A 21,660-nucleotide genomic window follows, 5' to 3' on the forward strand; every position below is an offset into this window, starting at 1 on the left:
CCTTCCTATTCCACCTTCTTTCTGACGTCACTCCTTAGTTTTTGGCTTTTTCAAAAGCAAAACAAATTTTATGTATTTCTTAAGGTTGCTTTTTCAAGTTTTTTTAAAAAAAAACTGGCTAAATTAAGCAAAAATGGTGCAAAAGTGATTATCTATTGAAGAAGGACTGGAATATCTCAAAATTCACAAAAGAGTTGATTACCCCAAATCTGGAAAGTTAGGAACTAGAAAAATGATGGGGACCTCAGTGAGAATAGTTTTAGTACTCTCTAGTGTTTAACATAAAAATACCTAGTTCCAATGACATCAACTTCATCTGTCTCACAGCTCCAAATTCTTCCAAGGCAGCAAGAAATCATGCCTACTCTGGCCTACACTTTCGAATTAGGAGGAGAATGTAGGCACTAGGTTGCCATCCCTATGAATGCTTAGTACATGCTATCACTGGCTAATACATACATACATATCACACCACCACACCATCACACAACTTTCTCATATGTCCAAATATACTTCTACCAAATACTTAACCATCTTCTTTGCATAAACTACATAAATCCTATTATTTCCCCAATAGAACTAAATCTGAGCCATGTCCAGCAACTGCACCCAGGTTTCATGCTGAAAAGACTCACTTTTCTAAGTTGAAATCACAAAGTGACGTTCATTACCATTTCAGTTCTGTAACAATTGAAATTTTACAATTAATGGAATAATTCATACATTTATTTACTACCACCACATGCTATGTACAACGATGGAGATAAAACTTAAGGAATATGTTTATTTAATATTCAGATACTTGACAGCAAGCAAAGAAATCCAGATAAACATTGCACTCCTTGTCTCTGCATCTGATTTCCAAGCCATAGCTTGTATTTATGACTAAAAAACTCAACTACAAATTCCATGTTTTTACTTCTTTAGCAGCGATAAAACTACTCAGGAAATATTCCAGATGCAATGGCATGTCAGAGAATGCGATCTTCTTGTCTCTGCCTACAAGAATTGCCTTGATAGTATTTTCCTTCCTGCAGAACGTAATGAAAAATACTTTAGATACTCCCTGAGTATCCACCTCCCAACCTATTTTGTTATTTGGCCATCTTTCATTCGTTTGGTAGTCGCGATTAATGACCTCAACCAACACATGGCCCTCCTTTTTAGAAATCGATTCCCTTAGTGGCCTGCATGATGTGAAATGGTCAGTTTCTATTCCACTTGTTGCAAGTGTCCTTTCTGCAGGTGAGCAGAACCTACAGTTGTAAAGAAGAGTTATGAGAGGTGTTGCTTCCGTCTCTGGAGCACCTTGTTTCCAGCCTGGTGTTGTGGCTAAGAAATAAGTAGCCCCAAGTATCAGTAGCTGACTTAAAGCACATATCACATCCTAAAATGCAGCCCCTCAGGCTCAGCTACTATCTCTTGGTGGCATTGTAGTTGAGTTTTTAACAGTTCATTCCATCATTTTATAAGGTAAGTAGTCTGCCAGTGATGGAAGAGATAACAGCAATAACTCCAAGGAAAATCCTATAGTTGCTTCAATGTTTCTACTATGATGTGATTTCCTTGATTGAATGTAATGTAGTATCAGAAAAAGTGTAGTATATAAAACATTCTGAGGCCAAAAATGATGATGTCTGAGGAAGAACGGGCAAAAAATGCAGGACCAAGTAAAAAATAAAACATCTATTCCACTAAGAACAAGTAGCTAGCCCATACAGAATTAAAGAGATCCAATATAATTGATCTGCTACAATGAAGTTAGCAATCTTCTCAAAGTTATGTACTTTATCAAAATTTTAAGATTGAACACTCTGTTGGACAACTGAGTACTCAGATTAACATGACCAATGAAGCACCCAGAATGAAGCACCCATGCTCTACTACTGCTCTGACTTCTACTCCATTCATAATCCCACTGAGCAAACCTGGTTCCAGCAGGTGGGATGCTTCATATCCACAGGAAAAGTCATACTGTGCACTGATTATTAGAATCACCTTCTACTGTAGTGGTTTTTTGATGGACATGGACATGACATGAACATGTTCAAGCCCTTGACCTATTATAAAAGATTTACCAATATCATGCTTCCACTTCTGTCTAAAAATCATCTAGGCTGGCTCTTTCAAGTCTTTATGCCATTTGGCCACTGCCAAAGACATAATAGGATAACCTAACACTGTATTTTTCTTAAGGAGAGTACACAAAAAGACTTACTGCTCAAAGTCTTAACCATTTAGAGTATTTCCTTCTTTATTTGGGTCTATCTATGTAAACAACTGTACCATTGCAGACTTTCACATTATCATATAAATAAGGCTGACCTTTCTTATTTTCAACCAATTTTTCATTAAAAGTTTCTTTTAAGTTAGTAGACAGAGATTAAAGAAGGAACTGTTGTTTTGTGGGTTTTGAGCAACCTATTCATATACCATGGGAGCCTGAGAAGACCCATTCCTACATGCCACACTTCCACTTGATGAAAAAGAGATACTGAGCATGTCTAAATTTAATGAGCGTGTCTTAATTTAATTAAGGTGGTACTCAGTTCATGATGCCCAAGTGTATGAAGAGACAGGAGACATTCTCAAAAGGCAGAGTCACCCATTGAAGAATGGGGGCCTTACACTAAAACTTTATTTGTACTGATACAATTTCTTTCGTTGAAAATTTCCCCAGGCTTCATGAATATAGATACCTAGAGTTCCAGCTGGTCTATTCTGTCATCATGAGGGCCAAATGGAAAAGCCATTTTCACTGCAATCTAAACCTACTATGTAATGTGTCTTCTAAGTAGTAGAGAGGTCGAGTTTTAAGAACTTAACCTTCGCTGTGGATGTAGTATGTAGATACATTTTGAAACACTAGTTTCCTGCTCAATGAGGAGACAGGGCCCTATATTTTAGTTATCTAATATTTTTTATTGTTATATATCTTACCAAAGTAGACAAGACTCAACCATTTTGCTCCTCTGAGCATGGTTTTATCCTTATGTGGAATTATGGGGATGTATATTAGGATATGGTTTGGCAAAGACCCTGTGAATTAGATTGTAATACAGATCCAGAGAAGTCAGATTATTCTGGGACATGAGCATGAAGGTGAGAGTAAACTCTGGTCTGGTTGGACAGAGACTCAGAAAAATGCATTAGGCAAAACAACAGCTGACTTGGTGAAATAAGTGAGAGAAGCAGAATCCAAAACAGGCCATCACAATGGTCAACTGACAGAAGAGAAGCATAGTTTCTGGTAACTTCTCACTGTGTATCAAGAACAAGTCCTGGGATGGGAGTGGTAGTGTTCTGTAAGGTGGATAGCCACCACCAAAGTGCTTCTTACAAGGGCAAATTGGAAGCTAGCCCAGGTCCTGCCCAGATCCAAGACACTGTTTCAAACATAAGCTTGTTACAGATGGGTCTTTTTATTTTCCTAGATTTTCATTTTTTTCAAAATAAAATATTTTCGGATTTATTTTCGGCAAGAAGAAACCCTTTTGATTTGTTTTTTGGCTAAACACCAATTTAGTGCAACTTCCTTTTGGATCATATTGGTTTTAGCTTCAATTAGAACATTTCTTTCCAAAATGATTTACCCCAATCTGTGACATTTGTTCCCATAACTAAGTTAGTGGTTGGGGATAATTAATGATACATCTTTAAGCCATGTCCTTATAAATTGTCAAATCATTTTTGAATAGAACAACTCTATAATAATATTATATGGCATTATTTCTTGTTTCTATTGCCCATTCGATGGGTTTTCTGGGGCATTTCTTTCCAGTGGTTAGTGGTCAGCTTTCTTTGAGAACACTGACATGCTATGAAATGATTGTCTTAGATTCATTTTAAATCTAACAGGAGATTTTCTCATTGTATATACTGCTTGCTGTATGAGGCAGAACATCAAAAATCTCACATATTGTTTTGGTTTTAAGTTGTAGCAGTAAATAGCCTCATGAGTGTGTGACTAATACATGGATTTCACACACAGAAGCATTAATGAATTGTATTATCTGTGACATTCTTTGCCTTATTTAGAGCTATATCATCTATATCTATAATGTTAACTTTGTGTAAAACACTAGACTGGATTCCATAGAGGAACACAAAGAAACAAAAGATGTAGAATACCTACCTTGTGGAAATGTACATTCTAGCTGGTAAATAGATTTTAAATATCTCAAAATGACAAGGTGTTGTAAGGTGAGAAGAAGGACAACACAGATCCCCCACTGAAACCTACCATATCAGTGTTGGACTTAGGGATCTGAAACCTGTGAGTTATGATAATATATTATGGTACCATTTAAGATAAGTGAAAAAAGTAGCATAGCATCTAGTTCAGGAACACTTACCCTGGATTCCATAAGTAGATCTGAGATGTGCGTTGGGAGGAAAAAAATCTATGTATGTATTTTTTCACTTACTTCTAAATAAAATTTTAACTTTTTTTCTATTATGACTATAAGAAATATAACACAGTGGTATTTACAATAACTGTGACGTTGTCAACAAAATAAATCCAGTATTTTCCAACACATTATAAAAATATCAAAATACACTTCTGCATATAATTTTATATAAAATAGCTAGTTCTGTGAAATCCTGAACAAGCTAATGGGTAAGCATGAAAATAGTGCAGTCATGTGTCACATAATGATGTTTCGTTCAATAACAGATCTCACATACAACAGTGATTTCATAAGATTATGTTATATATTTTGCTGTACCTTTTCTATGTTTACACATGTTTAATTACACAAATACCACTGTGTTATCTTTGCTGACAGCACTCGATACAGTAACATCCTGTACAGGTTTGTAGTCTGGAATAATATGCTATACCACATAGCCTAAATGTATAGTAGGTTATGCCATCTAGGTTTGTGTAAATACACTCTATGATGTTCATACAATGGTGAAATTGCCTAACGACATATTTTTCAGACTGTATGCCTCTCGTTAAGCAATGCATGACTGTATTTTGCAATTTGTTTAGATAATTAAGAAGCCATTTACAAGTTATTGCATAATAGCCAGTTTTAAAAATTGTCATCTTGGAATTGGGAGAAAATTTTGTCATGGGTCAGTCAATAGTAGCTTAGAGGTAGGAACAGAGATAAATAAGCTTCCTCAAACTACACTCACATGATCAGTGGGATCACTCACATGATCCATGTCCCCTGCCAGGAGAATAATGAGTGATTTTATGAGTGCTCCCGAAAAAAGAGTACACAGTAAAATATCCACTTCTCTAAAATATACAATTTTGTTCAGACACAGTGCATTGGCTAATGCCTGTAATTCCAGAACTTTGGAAGGATGAGGCAGGAGGGTTGCTTGAGCCCAGGAGTTCAAGATCAGTTTGGGCAACATAGTGAGACCCCCTCTCTACAAAAAGTAAAAAAAAAAAAAAAAATTATCCAGGCATGGTGATGCACACCTGTAGTCCCAGTTACTTGGGGATCTGAGGTAGGAGGATCACTTGAGCCCAGGAAGTTGGGGCTGCAGTGAGCTGTGATCTCATCACTACACTCCAGCCTGGGAGAAAAGAGTGAGATCCTGTTTTATACACACATACACAGACACACACACACACACACACTCATACACATACACACACACATATATATACATATATACACACACATGTATATAGACACACACAAAAAAAATTCTTTGTTTTAGTATGTACAACATACTAATTCCCTGTCCTCTTCCAGCTTTTTTCTGCCTCTGATGCTTTTTCTTATGCCATCTCCTAAACTGGGATAACCTCCACCGTCCCCATTATACATCTATATATATCTCACCTTCTTCAAATTCCACCTCCTGTAAAAGACCTTCCCTGATACACTTTTCATCCCCAGCAATACATAGGTGACTTTTCTTTCTCTGAGGAACCTTTTTATTCATGATGCTTGATATGAAACTCTCATATACAGATAGTATTTTCTACCTTGCATTGTAATTCTTATGGTCTAATCTTAGATAAGAACAATTTTTATATGGAGTCTCTTTGGACTCAACAGTGCCAAGAAAAATATCTTGTGCACATAGATGTTTGGTTAAATATTGTAAACAACATAATATAAACAATATAAATTAACTCTTCATTGATAGGTAAGAATTAGTTTTATTATTTAATTATTGCACTGAAACTTAGTTATATGCTTTGAGACATCCAGCTTATCTCTATGTCTTCACTGTAATAACCTCTTTCAAGTAGATCCCATTCTTCCATGACAAAGAATGGATTAGGAGCTATCAAATAAGGGTAAGGGTGTCACCCTTTTGGACAATTTAGTAGAAGGCTGAAACATCTGTTATTTTCTTGCCTTCAATAAAATCAGTTTTATCATTTTAAAACAAATGTCCTGTAATCTTTTAGTAGTAGTCATACATATATATACATACCTACATACATACATAATATGTATATACATGTACATTTGTTTACATCAATAAACTTAAGTATGAATGTTTTGACTTCAAAATGTCCCATTATTCTTTTGCACATATTTAAGGTAACATTACTAAATAGTATATAATCCAAATTATATTTTGCAAATACAATAAAAATTGCAATTTGCAATTTTGATTGTTTATCTTTCTGCAGGTTTCAAAGCACAGGACTTTGTGGTCAGGAATTGAGGTTTTTGCACGTAAGATAACAAAAACAAAACAGAGAGCAGGGCTATGTAATTAAATGTTAAAACTGTGTTATAGAGGATAAGTAAAACATAAATTCAAAGAATGAAAAGGTCATCACCAAGTTTTAAGGAAGGAAAATGAGGAATTTCTAGGTGACAAAGGAGCTTAAGCCAGAAATGAATCACAGAATCAGACTCCAGGCAGAAACTGGGCTGGAAAGTGCTGCCAAGGATTCATTCAGCCTACATTACCTGCTTTGTGTTGCAGAGTAAAGGTAGTTATGGTGTAAGATGTAAGTTATGGCCTAGTGATAGATAAGCTTCCTTTGTTGTTGTTGTTGTTGTTGTTTGAGCCCCTTGCTGGGAGAAGACAGAGCAGAGACCACAAGGGGTAAAGGAGAGTTGTTGCACTTAAACTATTTTGCAATTAGATTTCAAAGGAATTTTTAAATTTTTTTCTACTTTTTTTGATATGAAGGTACTAATCTTTTCAGCAAGTCTATTTACATCTATATTTTAGACCTAATACTTAGTTTTAAGGTAAGATATGAAAGAGAAGGTTTCTAAGGGGGGCATCAAAGGACTAGAGGAGGAAAATTGTGGTGAATTTGGGGAAAACAATAAAATCTTTGTGGACCCTGTGAGCATCTGACCTGAATTTTGGGACTAGATTTCCAAGTACTAATGTTAAAATGAGGATTATATATATATGTATATACTTTTTTTTCCTGTTCATTTTGCCTAAGGCACTTGCCTAAAGGCTGTGATGCTGAGCTACTGAAAGTAACTGAATAAGAAAGTAGGTCAGGTACTTTGGGAGATTACATATACACACACACACTTAAATACACACACATGTACACATATACATTATACAGAATATTTTAGGTCAATTCTCTTCATACAGAGAGAGCTAATTGTTGAATATGATGCTGATGAAACCACTTTTCTACAAAATGCTGGTGGGATAACTTACAGTATTTCTAGGGTCTCTACTAATTCATGGAGGGAATGGGGAGTAGCAAAAGAGAAACAATAAAATGAATAATCTGCCATTTACTGTGTTACTAGAACTTCTAGACAAGAAGGAGCCTCATCTGTGCTCGCAGAGATAGCACAATAATTCTCCAACACTAAATCCATCCCATCAAAAGTAGCCACAGAACAAATTAACTCCCGACATCCAACTGCCTTCCTGATGTCACTAGATTCCACACTTCCTTGTCATCACATTCCACATTCTCCTCTGTTGCTAGGTACCCTGGGCACTCTTATTTTCCAAGGCTCCAGGTGCTGTTTTCCTTGGGACTCATATACAGAGTCTTTGGTTCAAATGCTATGGTACCCAGGCTGAAATCTTGAGAGAAGAACCACCGCCCTGGCCCAGTGAACCTGAAGGCCATACCCACAGATCTAAATACTGCACCCTCTGTGTAGCAGCTACTCAGGATGGAGCAAACTATGTTGGGTAAGGAAGCAGATTACCCCTTTAAAGTGATGACCTGATGTGAATTGGTTACAGGAGTCTGAGATCTGCGATTTTAAATTCTTAAAAAGTATCTTTTAGGGAGAGAGGGAAAGAGAATAAAAACGGTTAACATGATTACATGAAACTCAACAATAGAAAATTCTTAATTTATCCTCAGTTTAATATCTGCTCACTGTTCTATACGGTATTTTTTAAATAAAGACATCAAAAACTTTGTTTTAAATTTGGATTTATAGGACAGTGTTGTGAGACATTATTGTTTTTTGCCATTTAAATTACAAAATATGTGAGTATGTATATTTGATACAAATGAATAAATCATGTATTTGTTTTTTCTTAAAACATACTGATTTACTCAGGAATGAAATATGTAACGCTGTTGAATTTAGTTACCTTGGTAACATCTGGAGTGAACTACTCCATCTAAAAATATTTTCTACGTTATTGTTTATATTTTTTATTGAAATAAAAACAAGGCACTTATTAAAGCCTTTCCTGACAAATAATAATGTTTACCTTACCTGAAAAATAAATGAATGATATACCACTTATTAGATATACATAATGATTTCAGATTGAAGAAACAGATGTAGGATGTTTAGTTCTTAACCAAGATAGATATTGGATTTGTCTTATGCTAATGTAGATTTTATTTTAAAATGTAATATATACTTAGGGTTATTTAACCTAATAACATATTGACACAACTTTCATACATTAAATGTTACTATACTTTTTAAAGGATTCTAGAACACAAATGTTAAATCACTTTTTTTCATGAATTAAAAATTAGAGTGGAATATTTTCATTGTGCTCTTCTTTGGACTTCTGTGGGAAATAATAAAGTAATAAAAATCATCTTCATAATTTAGCGTAAGAATTTGAATTGGCATAAAAAGAACATGCACACATTTATCTAAATTACTTATATAAGTCATCCCCTTAATTCTGCATTTCAAAAACCCTAGACATTTCATGTTAAAATAATATTTTGAATCCCTGGATTAATACCTATGGAAAGTACCATGTAATAAAAAATGTCATATTATTTATGACCAGTTTCCTAAATTTTCCTATGTATTTTTTCTTTCCGCATCAATTCTTTCTTTGATGGGTACATAAAAAGAGTAATTTAATAGAATTTTGCCATTTGAACATATTTTAACATTTTTCACAGGGTAGTCTTAGAAAACTGTTTAAAAATATTATTTCAGGCCAGGCGTGAAATAATAATTCAGGCCAGGCGTAATTTGTAATGAAAAAATATTATTTCATTACAAATTAAACTTAAACCTAATGTGCTTTGTTGTTATATATTTTATTTTATTTTATTATTTTTTTTTGAGATGCAGTTTCGCTCTTGTTGCCCAGGCTGGAGTGCAATGGCATGATCTCAGCTCACTACAACCTCTGCCTCCCAGGTTCAAGCGATTCTCCTGCCTCAGCCTCCCGAGTAGCTGAGATTACAGGCACATGCCACCATGCCTGGCTAATTTTTGTATTTTTAGTAGAGACAGGGGTTTCACCATGTTGGCCAGGCTGGTCTCAAACTCCTGACCTCAGGTGATCCACCCACCTCGGCCTCCCAAAGTACATGAGCCACCGCGCCCAGCCTGTTTTTCAATTTTTTACTACAGATCTGGCTTCATCTTAGACTCTTGCCTATTCCATTACTACTAGTCGTACCAATTCTATTCTCACAATTTTTCTAGTTGTCTCCTCTTTTTCTGCACTGCCACTGCTTCAGAAGTTTGAGCTTTTAAATATGCCAACTTAGATGACTTCTCTTAATTGGTCTCCCCAACTTCCATTTTCCCTTTCATACCATTCTCCTCATCAGAGTCCGAATAGTCTATTTGAAATATAACTTTTTCCATGTCACTTCCCACAATAAATTAAAACTGTTATTTGCTCCCAGAATAAAATCCAAGATCTTTGATATACAAAATGCTTTTCTTGGTATTCTCTTTTTTTCTTTCTATGTTTATCTTTTCTCATTCTCTTTTCTTGCGCTCCAGACTACTCTTACTTCTCACTTGCCCAGCATATGCTGACCTCTGTGACTTTGCACGTGCTAATCCCTCTATAGAGAATGCTCTTCCCCAACTTCTCCACCTGGTTAAGGCTCACTCACCTTTTGGAATTCAACTCATATCCCCTTCTTTAGGAAGCCTTCTATGATGTCTTTATCCCTTGTATTAGATCACAGCCTTCTTGTTCTGCATTTTAATAGCATGTTTGTTTTCCTGTCTCTCTTAATTATCTGTGAACTTGTTGAAGACAGAGTCTCTACAGGCCAAATACTTAACCCCATATTCGTCAGAGTAAGCACTTAACAAATGTTAGTGAATAAATGAATGAACATGTGAGTTACATTACTCTTTCAGAATTTGAATATAATTCCCATGAATGTAATTGATTAGAAAACATTAACTATTTCATTACACCCCTCAAAAAAACATACTTGATAATATTCAGAAAATTAAAAATCACAAGTATTGAATAATAATTCTTTTGCTCAGCCATATTTATATGATTTCACTAATAGCTTTTAAATAAATGAAACAATTTAGTACCTTTTCCATCATAATTTTTAAAAATCAGTAGCAAATTTTTATCATATAAGATAAAATTAATTAAGAAAAATAGAATGTTATTTCATGTAATCTTTGTCTATGTGTTTTCTTTTTACAAAATTGGGATCATAACAAACACACTCTTTTGTAGCTAGATTTTTGTATTTAGTACTTCATGACTCACATCCCTGTATCTTAAAATGGAATATTGAATAACTACATAATATTCTAACAATTTCAACATTTATTTAAATAGTCTATTTGTGGTAATTTAGGTCATTTCTAATTTTGTGCTATTATGAACAACACTAGTACAAATGTTTACCTACAAAGAGATACACACAATGATTAAACTTCTTAGGTGTTGAACTCCCAGAAGTGTAATAACTGGAACAAAGTTTATGAGGACTTTTAATGCTTTAGATGCATATTAAACACTTATTCTGCTAATACTGATGCACATTCTACCAGCAGGATAAATGATGCTTTTTATCAGATAATTTTTACCAAATCTAGATATTCTCACTGGAAAAACAAAAACTATTTGCAAAATAATTGGTAGTTATTTAATTCTCTTTGGTTTCTTTTCTTTGAGATTGAACTGTTCTCTCAATTCTTATTATTATTTTATTTCACTTATTGTGCCTAAATGTGCTGTGTTAGCCCATTTGCATTGCTATAAAGGAATACCTGAGACTGGGTAATTCATAAAGAAAAAATGATTATTTGGCTTACAGCCCTGAAGACTGTACATGAAGCATAGTGCCAGCATCTACTCCTGGTGTAAGCTTCTGGAAGCTTACAATCATGGTGGAAGATGAAGGGCAGCCAGTTTGTCTCATGGTGAGAGAGGGAGCAAGAGAGAGAGAGAAGAGGTGCCAGGCTTTTTTAAACAACTAGCTCTCCTATGAACTCCCAGAGCAAGAACTCACGCATTACCATGGGGATGGCACCAAGCCATTCATGAAAAATCCACCCTCATGACCCAAACACCTGCCACTAGACCCCACTATGGACATTGGAGGTCACATTTTAATGTGAGATTTAGCGAGGACAAAACATTCAAACCTTATCATGTGCCTATCAGATTAAAAATAACAATAACTGCTTTACAAGCTTGTTGCTGAGGATGAATTACATATTGTATGTAAAATGCCATTCACATAATGGGAGCTCAATAAATGCTAGTTGAAGTAGAATCTGAATAGCATATTAATTAAAATCAAAATATAACTTTTCCTTTCCAACAGATGATTCTGCTGCAGAGAGCTTTAATGGCAATGAGACTGTGGGGCACAGTTCAATTGCTTCAGGGGGAACACACAGCAGGGAGATGGGAGACTCCAACAGTGATGGCAAAACTGGGCTGGAGCAAGATGAACAGCCACTGAACCTGAGTGACAGTCCCCTCTCTGCGCAGCTAACTTCGGAATACAGAATAGATGATCACAACAATAATGGGAAAAACAAATATAAGAATCTTCTAATTTCTGACCTCAAGATGGAACGAGAGGCGAGAGAAAATGGAAGCAAGGTATGATCACATTACAATTTCCAGAATTTTTGAGTTGGTCATGAAGGTCACAAAAAATACCTATGCATATAGGAGGTAAACATTATTGTTAATAAAAATATTATAAACAAATCCAATAAGAGGATACCAAGAAACTTATGACCAAGCATATTGTGTGTTTATAACATGATTTCAGGAGTAATAGCAAAATGAATCGTGTCTCAAAGCTGTGGGTGTTTTTAGATCCGGAGAATCACTTGAGTTAATGTTTCTCACGTATATAATCTATTTGTATGAATCTCTCTGGGAATTTGTTGAGCTCAGATGTGACAGTTTCAGTCTCAGTACACAATTTTTTACTATAAAAGGATCACTATCTAGTTTCTCCTAGATGGATGGGTGTACGTAAAGATAAAGTTTCAATTAAATTCTTCAGTTTGCTTTGGAGACTTGGGGACTCTGATCAGTAATCTTCTTTGTGGACACTAAATAACTGTTAAGTGTGAGGGTCCTGGATGGAGTTTGTGGATTAATTATTTTAAGAAATGATTTATCATAAATTATATCATACAAAAGACAAAACCATTTCAGACATATCTAAATGTTTAGATTCTTTATAGTAATATTAGAATAAATTACAACCCTCTCCCATTCCCAGCTGGCTTTTTTTAATTAAGCTTAAACTTCTGCTAGTTTGAGATAACACATGCTGGTGACTTTGCTCTATGATTTTTGAAGGTGTACTTTGGAACATATGAGGGATTTTATGGAATATATCTTTTGAGTGCCTTCCCCAGCCCTTACCTCTAAGTCAGAGTTGTAGAACTTGTTTTTTGACATAGATCCTTAAAGCAAAATGTCTTAATCTGGATTAATTTCTGAATTTGCTAAGGCACTATGCTTCCTAAATTGGCTCTATTTAAATCTTCTTGCTTGCCTGGGGGTGTGTTGTTTTATCCTCTTTTAAGCAAATCACTAGACATTAGCCGACACTTAAGCACTCCTGCCTGAGGGAGGGTGCTACAACTTTTGCTGTGGCAAATGTTCAAATATCCTCCTCAGTGGTTTAAAGCCAAATTACATAAACACAAATGATTTTATATTTGCTAACATGATCTGATTCACTGGCACTGTGTTACATTTTACAGAACAAAATAACTCCTAAGTTTCCCTGCCCTCCACGTAAACCTGTCTTTATGAAGTTTAAATAATCGTGAAATGTTCTTTCTATGCTTTGTGTCTATTAAATTTTTTTCTAAAATTATTCGATGGTTTGCTCTTCTTTTTTTTATTCCCTTATTCAGTATTACTCTGGGAACGATGCTTATTAAAACATATTCTTGCACATATTAGACAGAATGAAGTGACTTTTCTACCTCTACTACAATGGAGTTGAGAAGCACAGATGGTTTGGGCTGCTCGTGAGGGTTAAGATGATAAATGAACCTAGAAGAGAAGAAGATACCCCTGACGCACTTAATATTTTATGGTTTAGTAAATGAAGAATACTTCCCACAGCCAACTGAGGAATAGCCAAAGGCACAGAAGAAAAATCAGAAGGGTATAATGTATGAAAGCTAAGCAAAGTCCACCTTTGAAGGAGAGTGTAGGCAGCTCCAATGGACAATGTTGAGAAATCAAATAAGATGAAGATAGAAAATAGTTAAATTTGTGAGAGAAGTTTTGATAGCACATTGGGAAAAGAATCAAGAGAGATTATTTTTATTATTTTCTTCAAAAAAAACATAGTAAATACTTAGCACCTACGAAGGACAAATACATCTAGAGATATAAACGGCAGGAGTACTAGAGCTAATAATATCATATCATCTATTGAAAATTTGCTAAAAGTAAATTTTAGATGTTCTTACCACATGAAAGTGATGGCTATGTTAAGTTGCTTACCTGGAGTAATCATTTCACTATGGATAGGTATACAAAACATCATGTTGTACATCTTAAATTTATGCAATTAAAAATACTTGGCATACTTGCAGCAGTGGAGTAGGTAGCAGAGACAACTCAGAAATAACAGTCTTTATTGACAAGGCTCTTGATACATAATTTTGAGAAAGAGGGTACACATACATAGAAAAGTTTCTTAGAACAAGCACAGGCAATACTTATTCTCGTATTAAAACAGTAAGAGTTTAAGTAAGAAAATACTATTTGAAGTAATAGTCAAAATTGTCTTCCTAGAGGAACCGAGGCTTGAACTTTGAAGGAAATATAAGATTACCATTTTATTTCTTTCAGAAGGGGTCTCTTGCTAGACACTGTGAAGGGCCTGGAATGCAGATAGGGAAGATGACTTGGTCTCAGGCTAGGGAATCATTGTCCATTCTGACCTCAGTATGATTTTATCACTTCCTCATGGCATTGAGGAGGAACATGACATCCTTATGCAGGATAAACTAGTTGCCACCAATTAATTTATTCTCCAAATATTTACTAAAGGATTCCTATATGCAAGTCACTGTTGTAGGAAGCAAAAATATGTAAACAAGAAGAGCAAGATTCCTGCCCTTTAAAAGCTCATGGTCTAGCAGTGGGGACAAACTTGTGGTTACAGTCTAATTCTGTAAGTGATATGAGGGACATATGGTCAGGAGGGTGAAATGAAAGAACAGAGGAAGGGTGCTGAGGGACTATAATGATTCTTAAGGAAAACTCTAAAGAGAGATTGATGCCAGAGGTGAGTGTGGAATGGCAAGTAGGAGTTATTCTGATTATGTATGGGAGAGGGGTAAGCATGTTTTAAGGCACAGAGCTGTGAGAGAGCATACCTGGCATGGGTATTTGCAAGGAGCTTAGCATGGCTGCAGCAGTGAACATGTGTGAAAGGATGAAGTATAAAGCAGCTCCACCAATAAATGTAGGTCATTTTAAGGACTTCAGATTGTCTAATAGAAAGAGCTTAGTGGTCAGCTTAGAATTTTAGAAAGCTCGTGGTCAGCTTGGAATTTTATAAAAATTATTCTGGCAATGTTTTGGTGAATGAATAGGATAGGGACTAGAAAAAAGTAATGAGAGAATGCTGGTTAGAGAGCTATTGTGGCAATCCAGGAGGAAAATATTGACAATTGGAATCAAATAACTGACAATGAGAAGGAAAAGCAGAGATATAGTACAAAAACTTACTGAACATGTTATTTTTGTTCTTTTGACATTGTCTTTGCAGGACTACCTATCTAACCTCCATAGGTTGTATTAATATATTGCCAAACTCCTGGGAGTGCCATTCACATAGCCTGCAATATGAACAGCATATTTACTTTTCTATATCCCATTAGTGTGAACATTCTGTGAATATAAGAATGATGTTTACCTTGTCCACTGCAGTATGCCTCACACCTGGCTTACTATCTCGTCCATAGATGTTTCTCAATACTTTGAGGAAATATACAAAGGTTTATTGAATATGGAAAGCAAAGCATAGAGGAACATTCTAGAAGGACTCCAAGATTTTTGGCTTTGTTGCCTAAGTGGATGACGAATCCATTTACTAAGATTCAGAATGAGAAACATTTGAAGAAGCAGGTTTTGACGTGTAGTTTATGGTGCACATGCAGTGTCCATTGGACATATTTAATAGGCATTCGGGGGATATGTGTCAGCTCTGAAGAAAGGTACAGGATGGAGAGAGAGACATTTTAAAGATTTCAGAACAAAAGTGCTGCTTGAAGCTGTGGTGGTTGATAAGATCACCCTGGGAAAGCACAGAATGAGGAGAGACTCGAAATATGTCATCTCGCAGAATATCAATCCATTAGGAACAAGTGATATAAAAGGAATTTGTGGAGAAACATATACCCAAGGAGAAAATGAAAGCAACTAGATAAGAAGGGGATATTTTCGAAGCCAAAATGTGGAGCATTTCAGTATTGATATAAATTACTAAACTAAGCGATCCTTAGATGAAGTGACATAGGCCTGAACCTGAACATTGGTTAGGAGAGTTAGTGCTCAGAGGTGGATTCAAATCACATGGCAGAAGAAACACTAACAGAATTAGTGGGAAATTTGATTGAAGACAGTTATAGAGGCTGAGATAGGAAAGCGGAATCATTTTAATTGCGAAGGAGACTGTGTCTGGAATTTCGCTTTAGAGATTCTTCCTGCAATCTTAATCCAAATGTAGAGTGCTCTAGGGTTCCCGCATCTGGATCAATACTTGCTTTACCCCAAGGCTATGAAGTGAACTTCATGGTAAAGTTCTGTTCAATCTGTGCAATCTTTTGTAGTCCTCAGGATTGTTCCATCACTTCTGTGTGACCTTTTGAAGTGACACTGCTATACATTTCTTCTTCCTTGGAGGGCTATAAAAGCTTAATTATATAGAATATGTGAAAAGCTTAGATTCCAGTGAGTTTAATGTTGACCTGTTTCACAATTTTATTGTGAATAAAATCAAACAAAAGTGATTATAAAGCATTGAAAAATTGAACAGTGAATAGAAGTGCTTAAGACGAATAGTTGAGTTGGACTATGCCATTTACTGATTACTTATTATTATGCAAATTCACTCACTAGACTAGCAGGGAATCACATTAACTAATCTAAGGACTAAATGTATTGCACTGAATGAAGTTAGGTAATATTTATTTTCTACTTGCTGATGGCCGCATTTTAAAAGGACAACTAATAACATTAGAGCTCCAAAGAGAGTTGAAATGATGATAAAGAGCTTGGAAAATGAGACCCATGAGGAAGTGTTAAGGGATTAGCTATATAGAAAATGAAAGGCCAATCAAACACCAATCTAGGTATAGATGTTTTACATTATTAATCAATGAGAATAGAAAGACAGCTAGAATTCTAATGGCAGTGAATACTTAAAAACACTATATTATTGACTTTTTAATTTTTGTTTTCTATTTATCTTTTAGTATTTGTAACCCAGCTGCATTTTACTTTATATGGTTAAATATTCTGAAGCAATTTCCCAAAAGAATAATGTTTCTAATAAGGACTGCGGTGGGCAAGTGATTATTGTTGAACAGTTTATGTGCAACTGTGGTAACTGCATATTTGGGTTTTAGCTCAGTTCCCAAGACCCCTAAATCTTCACTTTATTTAGTAGTATTTTATTGTGTCCAGTGTGTTTCATGTAACTTTTTTCAACTAATCTTTAATTTTTACCAAAACTGATACTACAATTCAGTTAGTTTATAAAATATTAATGGTAACTAACATTAATATTTGCTATATTTAATTTCATTTAAATATGATTAATGGAAGCAGCACGTTTCAAAATATCTCTTTAAGAAAAAGAAATTGTCTTTTACAAACTAAGAGCGATGGATTGACTTCTGTAATATTATCTTTGTCTTTGTTATATGGATATTCCTGCTCATTACTGGTTCAATGTAATGATTTTTAATGTCTGGCTTTTAGGTGTTATAAGCTTATTTGGCCCAGGTGTTGTTTAGGGTAGAAGCAACAATATGTATTCTTATTCAGGGTAGAAACAACAATAGTAAATGTGCTTAATATGTGTGAGACACTCTCCTGAGTGCTAGAAGGACAAACGGAAAAAAAAAAAAGAGTCTCTATCATTAAGAATTCACATTTTGGCCAGAAAAAGCAGACATATAAATGAGTGTATTATAATACAGAAATTGATTTGTGTGTGACAGTCTCCTCTAGGCTTACTAACTATGCCTTGGAAGGTTCCTGAGTTAATTCTCATTGGTTAAATAGGAGATGGCCACTTAGCAATAGGGAATAGGGAATTCCAAACAGAGGAACATTGATGAACAGAGCACAGAGGTAAGGACTAGAAATGCAGAGGATGGAAGGTGATGATTTAAGTTTGGAGACTAGAGTGTCAGACTAGGGAAGGTTTTGAATATCCTTTTGAAGCTTGGATTTTACTCTTTAGTTGACAAGGAATCACTTAGGGTATAGGATGGAAAATAGTGTGGTCAGATTGTGTTTTGGCGTAGGAAAAATTCTGGTATCTGTTTTACAAGATGACTTTAGGTGGCATAAGAAGGGAGAAGTCTGCTAACAAAGACTTACCTTAGTTAGGTGGTAGTTGGGATAGAGAGGAGGGCATAAATTTAAGAAATATATAGAAAGTTAAATGGACAGAATTGGGTGTTCGATTAGATAGGTGGTGGAGAGTATAAAAGAAACTTTAGCCACAGGATAAAGGATATATCAGTTTTGATATTGGGATGCTATATCAACTGTAGTAATGATGAATATTGTATAATGCTTTCTTATTCATAACTCAAAGCAACACAATGTAAGAAGAGCAAATACAGTTATTAGCTTTATTTAAACAAAAGGAATTAAACTCTAGTGACATTTAGGTAATTCCAGTGACGTTATTAATACAATCAGATAAGTGATAAAGCCTGGTATTTAACCCAGGTCACCTGCCTCTGCAGCCCATGTAATTTTCGCTACACCCACACCTGCTCATGCTGTGTGAGACCAGTCATCTCTCTGGATCACGTGGTGACTATGACAGGCAAGCTATACAGAAAGGAAGTATCTAATACAATCAGTGGATAGCTTTTTGATAAATAGCAAATACTTGCAGTGGCATTTCTTATTTTCTTATTTGAAATATTAGTTTTGCTTTTGATGTTTTAGTTACTTTATACCATGAAAAGAATGTAACAGATGCCTCTATCGTTAAGCATTTCTTCAAAGTATCCATTTATTGCTTTGGTTCATAAATGTAAATGAATGCGTAATTGAATGAGAGTGGTTCTTTTAACAGCTCTAGGGTAAATTTTGAGCTTATATTTTATTAAATACCAATTTAAAATAGCATCTTCATATTATATACATATATAAACCTATGTATTTTGCATATAAACACACACACATATAAATAGTATATTCCATACTTAAAGATCACATATTCTTCAGTTCTGCTCATTACTGGATACATTTTTTTCTTATGTTCTTAGTAGATTTTTTAAAATAAAATGATAAGAAGGATATAATAAGGTTAATAGCTTTGTAGTATATGTCATATTGCAATCTAAATTTAAATGTCTACAATGCTTTTATGAATAAATACCCACATTACTAGGGATTGTAAAATCAACTATATTATAGAATAATACAATTTTAAAATCAGGAACCACTTCATTTTACAGACGAGGAAATTGGGACCCACCCAAATGACCTAACACCCAAATCAGTGTCCTTTTGAGTCATTATGCTACCATGTTTGCCACTGCATATCCTCATATTCTCTACATGTTATTGCAGGAAGATGAAGGACAGGGCCATTAATTACAAGCGCCTATGCCTACTATGCATGTTCTAGTCCATGTTGGTTCATTTCACATTTTATATCTTAGGAAAATGAAGAAGGTGAGGGGCTTCTATAATTCATGCCTTGAAAAGTGCAAGGTGAAGTTGATTTTAAATCTGCACAATCGGTGAAATGTGCATTTTGAGTTCCTTTTTAGACATATAATAGTTCATATGAGTCAGTACAAAATCTTAACTAGCCCTCCAGCCACTGGTGCCATGTATTCATAAATAATCTGGCTCATTATAGATTGAATTTTTGACCAAAATTCAAAACAAAGAAAATTGACCCATCGCTATCCTTATCTTTATTTGATGGTTCATCAATACCTCAAAAAGAAGTTGTCTATTTTGTTTTTGTGTTTAATTTTTGTTTATTTGTTTATGGGATTTCTGTTTTTTGTTTTTTGCTTATGTGTGTGTGTGCTTTTCTTTTTCCATTTGAGTTCTATCATTAAGAATAAGGTCAAATGCTTAAAAATATCATTCCAGTCTGTAGATGCCTTGAGAATAGTGGAGAATCTCTAAGAGAAAGAACTATATTTTAAATACTCAGAAGTGATTTATATATGTCTCAAGATAATTGCTATTACCAGGACTCCTTAAAATATTCAATATTGACCCAAATTTGGAGAAAGAATAAAAGAAGAAAAATTAATACTAGACTCATAGAGTTATAAATTCTAATTTGTTTCAATATGCTAGTTTACATTTTCATTATTAGATGAGCCTTACATTATGTACCATAAAGCAATTATCTGTAGCGTTCTTATTACTATTTATTTTATTTTTTATTTAAAAATTTTAATTGTGGGTATGTAATAGGCATACATATTCATGAGGTATATGTGATGATCTCGTACATGCATACAATGTATAATAATCACGTCAATGTAATTGGAGTTTCCATCACCTCAAACATTTATCATTTATTTCTATTAGTAACATTCCAATTTCACTATCTTAGTTATTTTAAAATATGCAATAAATTATTGTTGACTGTAGCCACACTGTTGTGCTATAAGGTACTAGATCTTATTCATTCTTCTAACTATATTTTTTGCAAACAACCCATCTGACAAGAGATTAATAACCAAAATATACAAGAACCTCAAAGAATCTGATAGAAAAAAATATAATAATACAATTTAAACAATAGGCAAAAGGTCTGAATAGACATCTCCCAAATGAAGACATACAAATGGCTAACAGGTATATGAAAAAATGCTCAACCTCATTGATCATCAAAGAAATGCAAATCAAAACTACTATGAGATGTGATCTCACCCCAGTTAAAATGGCTTTTCTCCAACAGACAGGCGATAATGAATACTGGCAAGGATATGGAGAAAAGAGAACCCTCATATACTATTGGTGGGAAAGTAAATTAATAAAACCACTATGGAGAACAGTATGGAGGTTGCTCAAAAATCTAAAAATAGAGCTAGCATATAATTCAGCAACCCCACTGCCATGCATTTATAAATAATCTGGTTAGTTATAAATTGTATTTGTATAAATTGTATGTTATAGGTATATTTCTAAAGGAAATTGGTATATCAAAGAGCTAGCTGTACACCCATGTTTATTGCAGCACTATTCACAATTGCTAAGATTCGGAATCTACCTAAGTGTCTATCAATGGATTAATGGATTAAAAATGTATTACATATACACAATGGAATATTATTCAGCCGTAAAAATAATGAAATCCTGTCATTTGTAACAACATGGATGGAACTGAAGGACGTGTTAAGTGAAATAAGACAAGCACATAAAGACAAATTTTGCATGTTTTTACTCATATGTGGAAGCCAAAAATTAAAATATTTGAAATCATGGAGATATAGTGTAGAATGATGGTTACCAGAGGGTGAGAAGAGTAATGGGGAGAGGGGCGAAGTGTAGATGGTTAATAGGTACAAAAATATGGTATGCTTTTTAATACTTTTCAAATGGCGATCTTAGGGTTAGCTGGGGTCAAGAGGATAAGTCAGATGACAAGGTTAAAAAAAATAGCTAAGTCATAAATTCGGTCCCAGGGAAAAATGAAAGCGTATATTGAGTACTCGTATACTATGTGCCAGGATTATTCTAATAACTAACTTATGTAATTCTCACTGGGATCCAATGGAATTAGGCTCTGTT

General features: G+C 34.6%; 1 protein-coding gene across 4 annotated transcripts in view; it reads left to right on the forward strand.

Moving 5' to 3' along the window:
- The window catches only part of NOL4 (nucleolar protein 4), a 381,073-nt gene that overhangs the window by 203,581 nt on the left and 155,832 nt on the right, over positions 1 to 21,660 (forward strand). For all 4 annotated transcript variants that reach the window (XM_030810603.1, XM_030810601.1, XM_004087724.3 and 1 more), the window contains one exon: positions 11,969 to 12,252. In XM_030810603.1, the coding sequence (XP_030666463.1) occupies positions 11,969 to 12,252 (284 nt within the window). The remainder of the gene's footprint in view (positions 1 to 11,968; positions 12,253 to 21,660) is intronic.

The sequence above is a fragment of the Nomascus leucogenys genome, chromosome 4 (genome assembly GCF_006542625.1).
Source record: "Nomascus leucogenys isolate Asia chromosome 4, Asia_NLE_v1, whole genome shotgun sequence".
NCBI lineage: Eukaryota > Metazoa > Chordata > Mammalia > Primates > Hylobatidae > Nomascus > Nomascus leucogenys.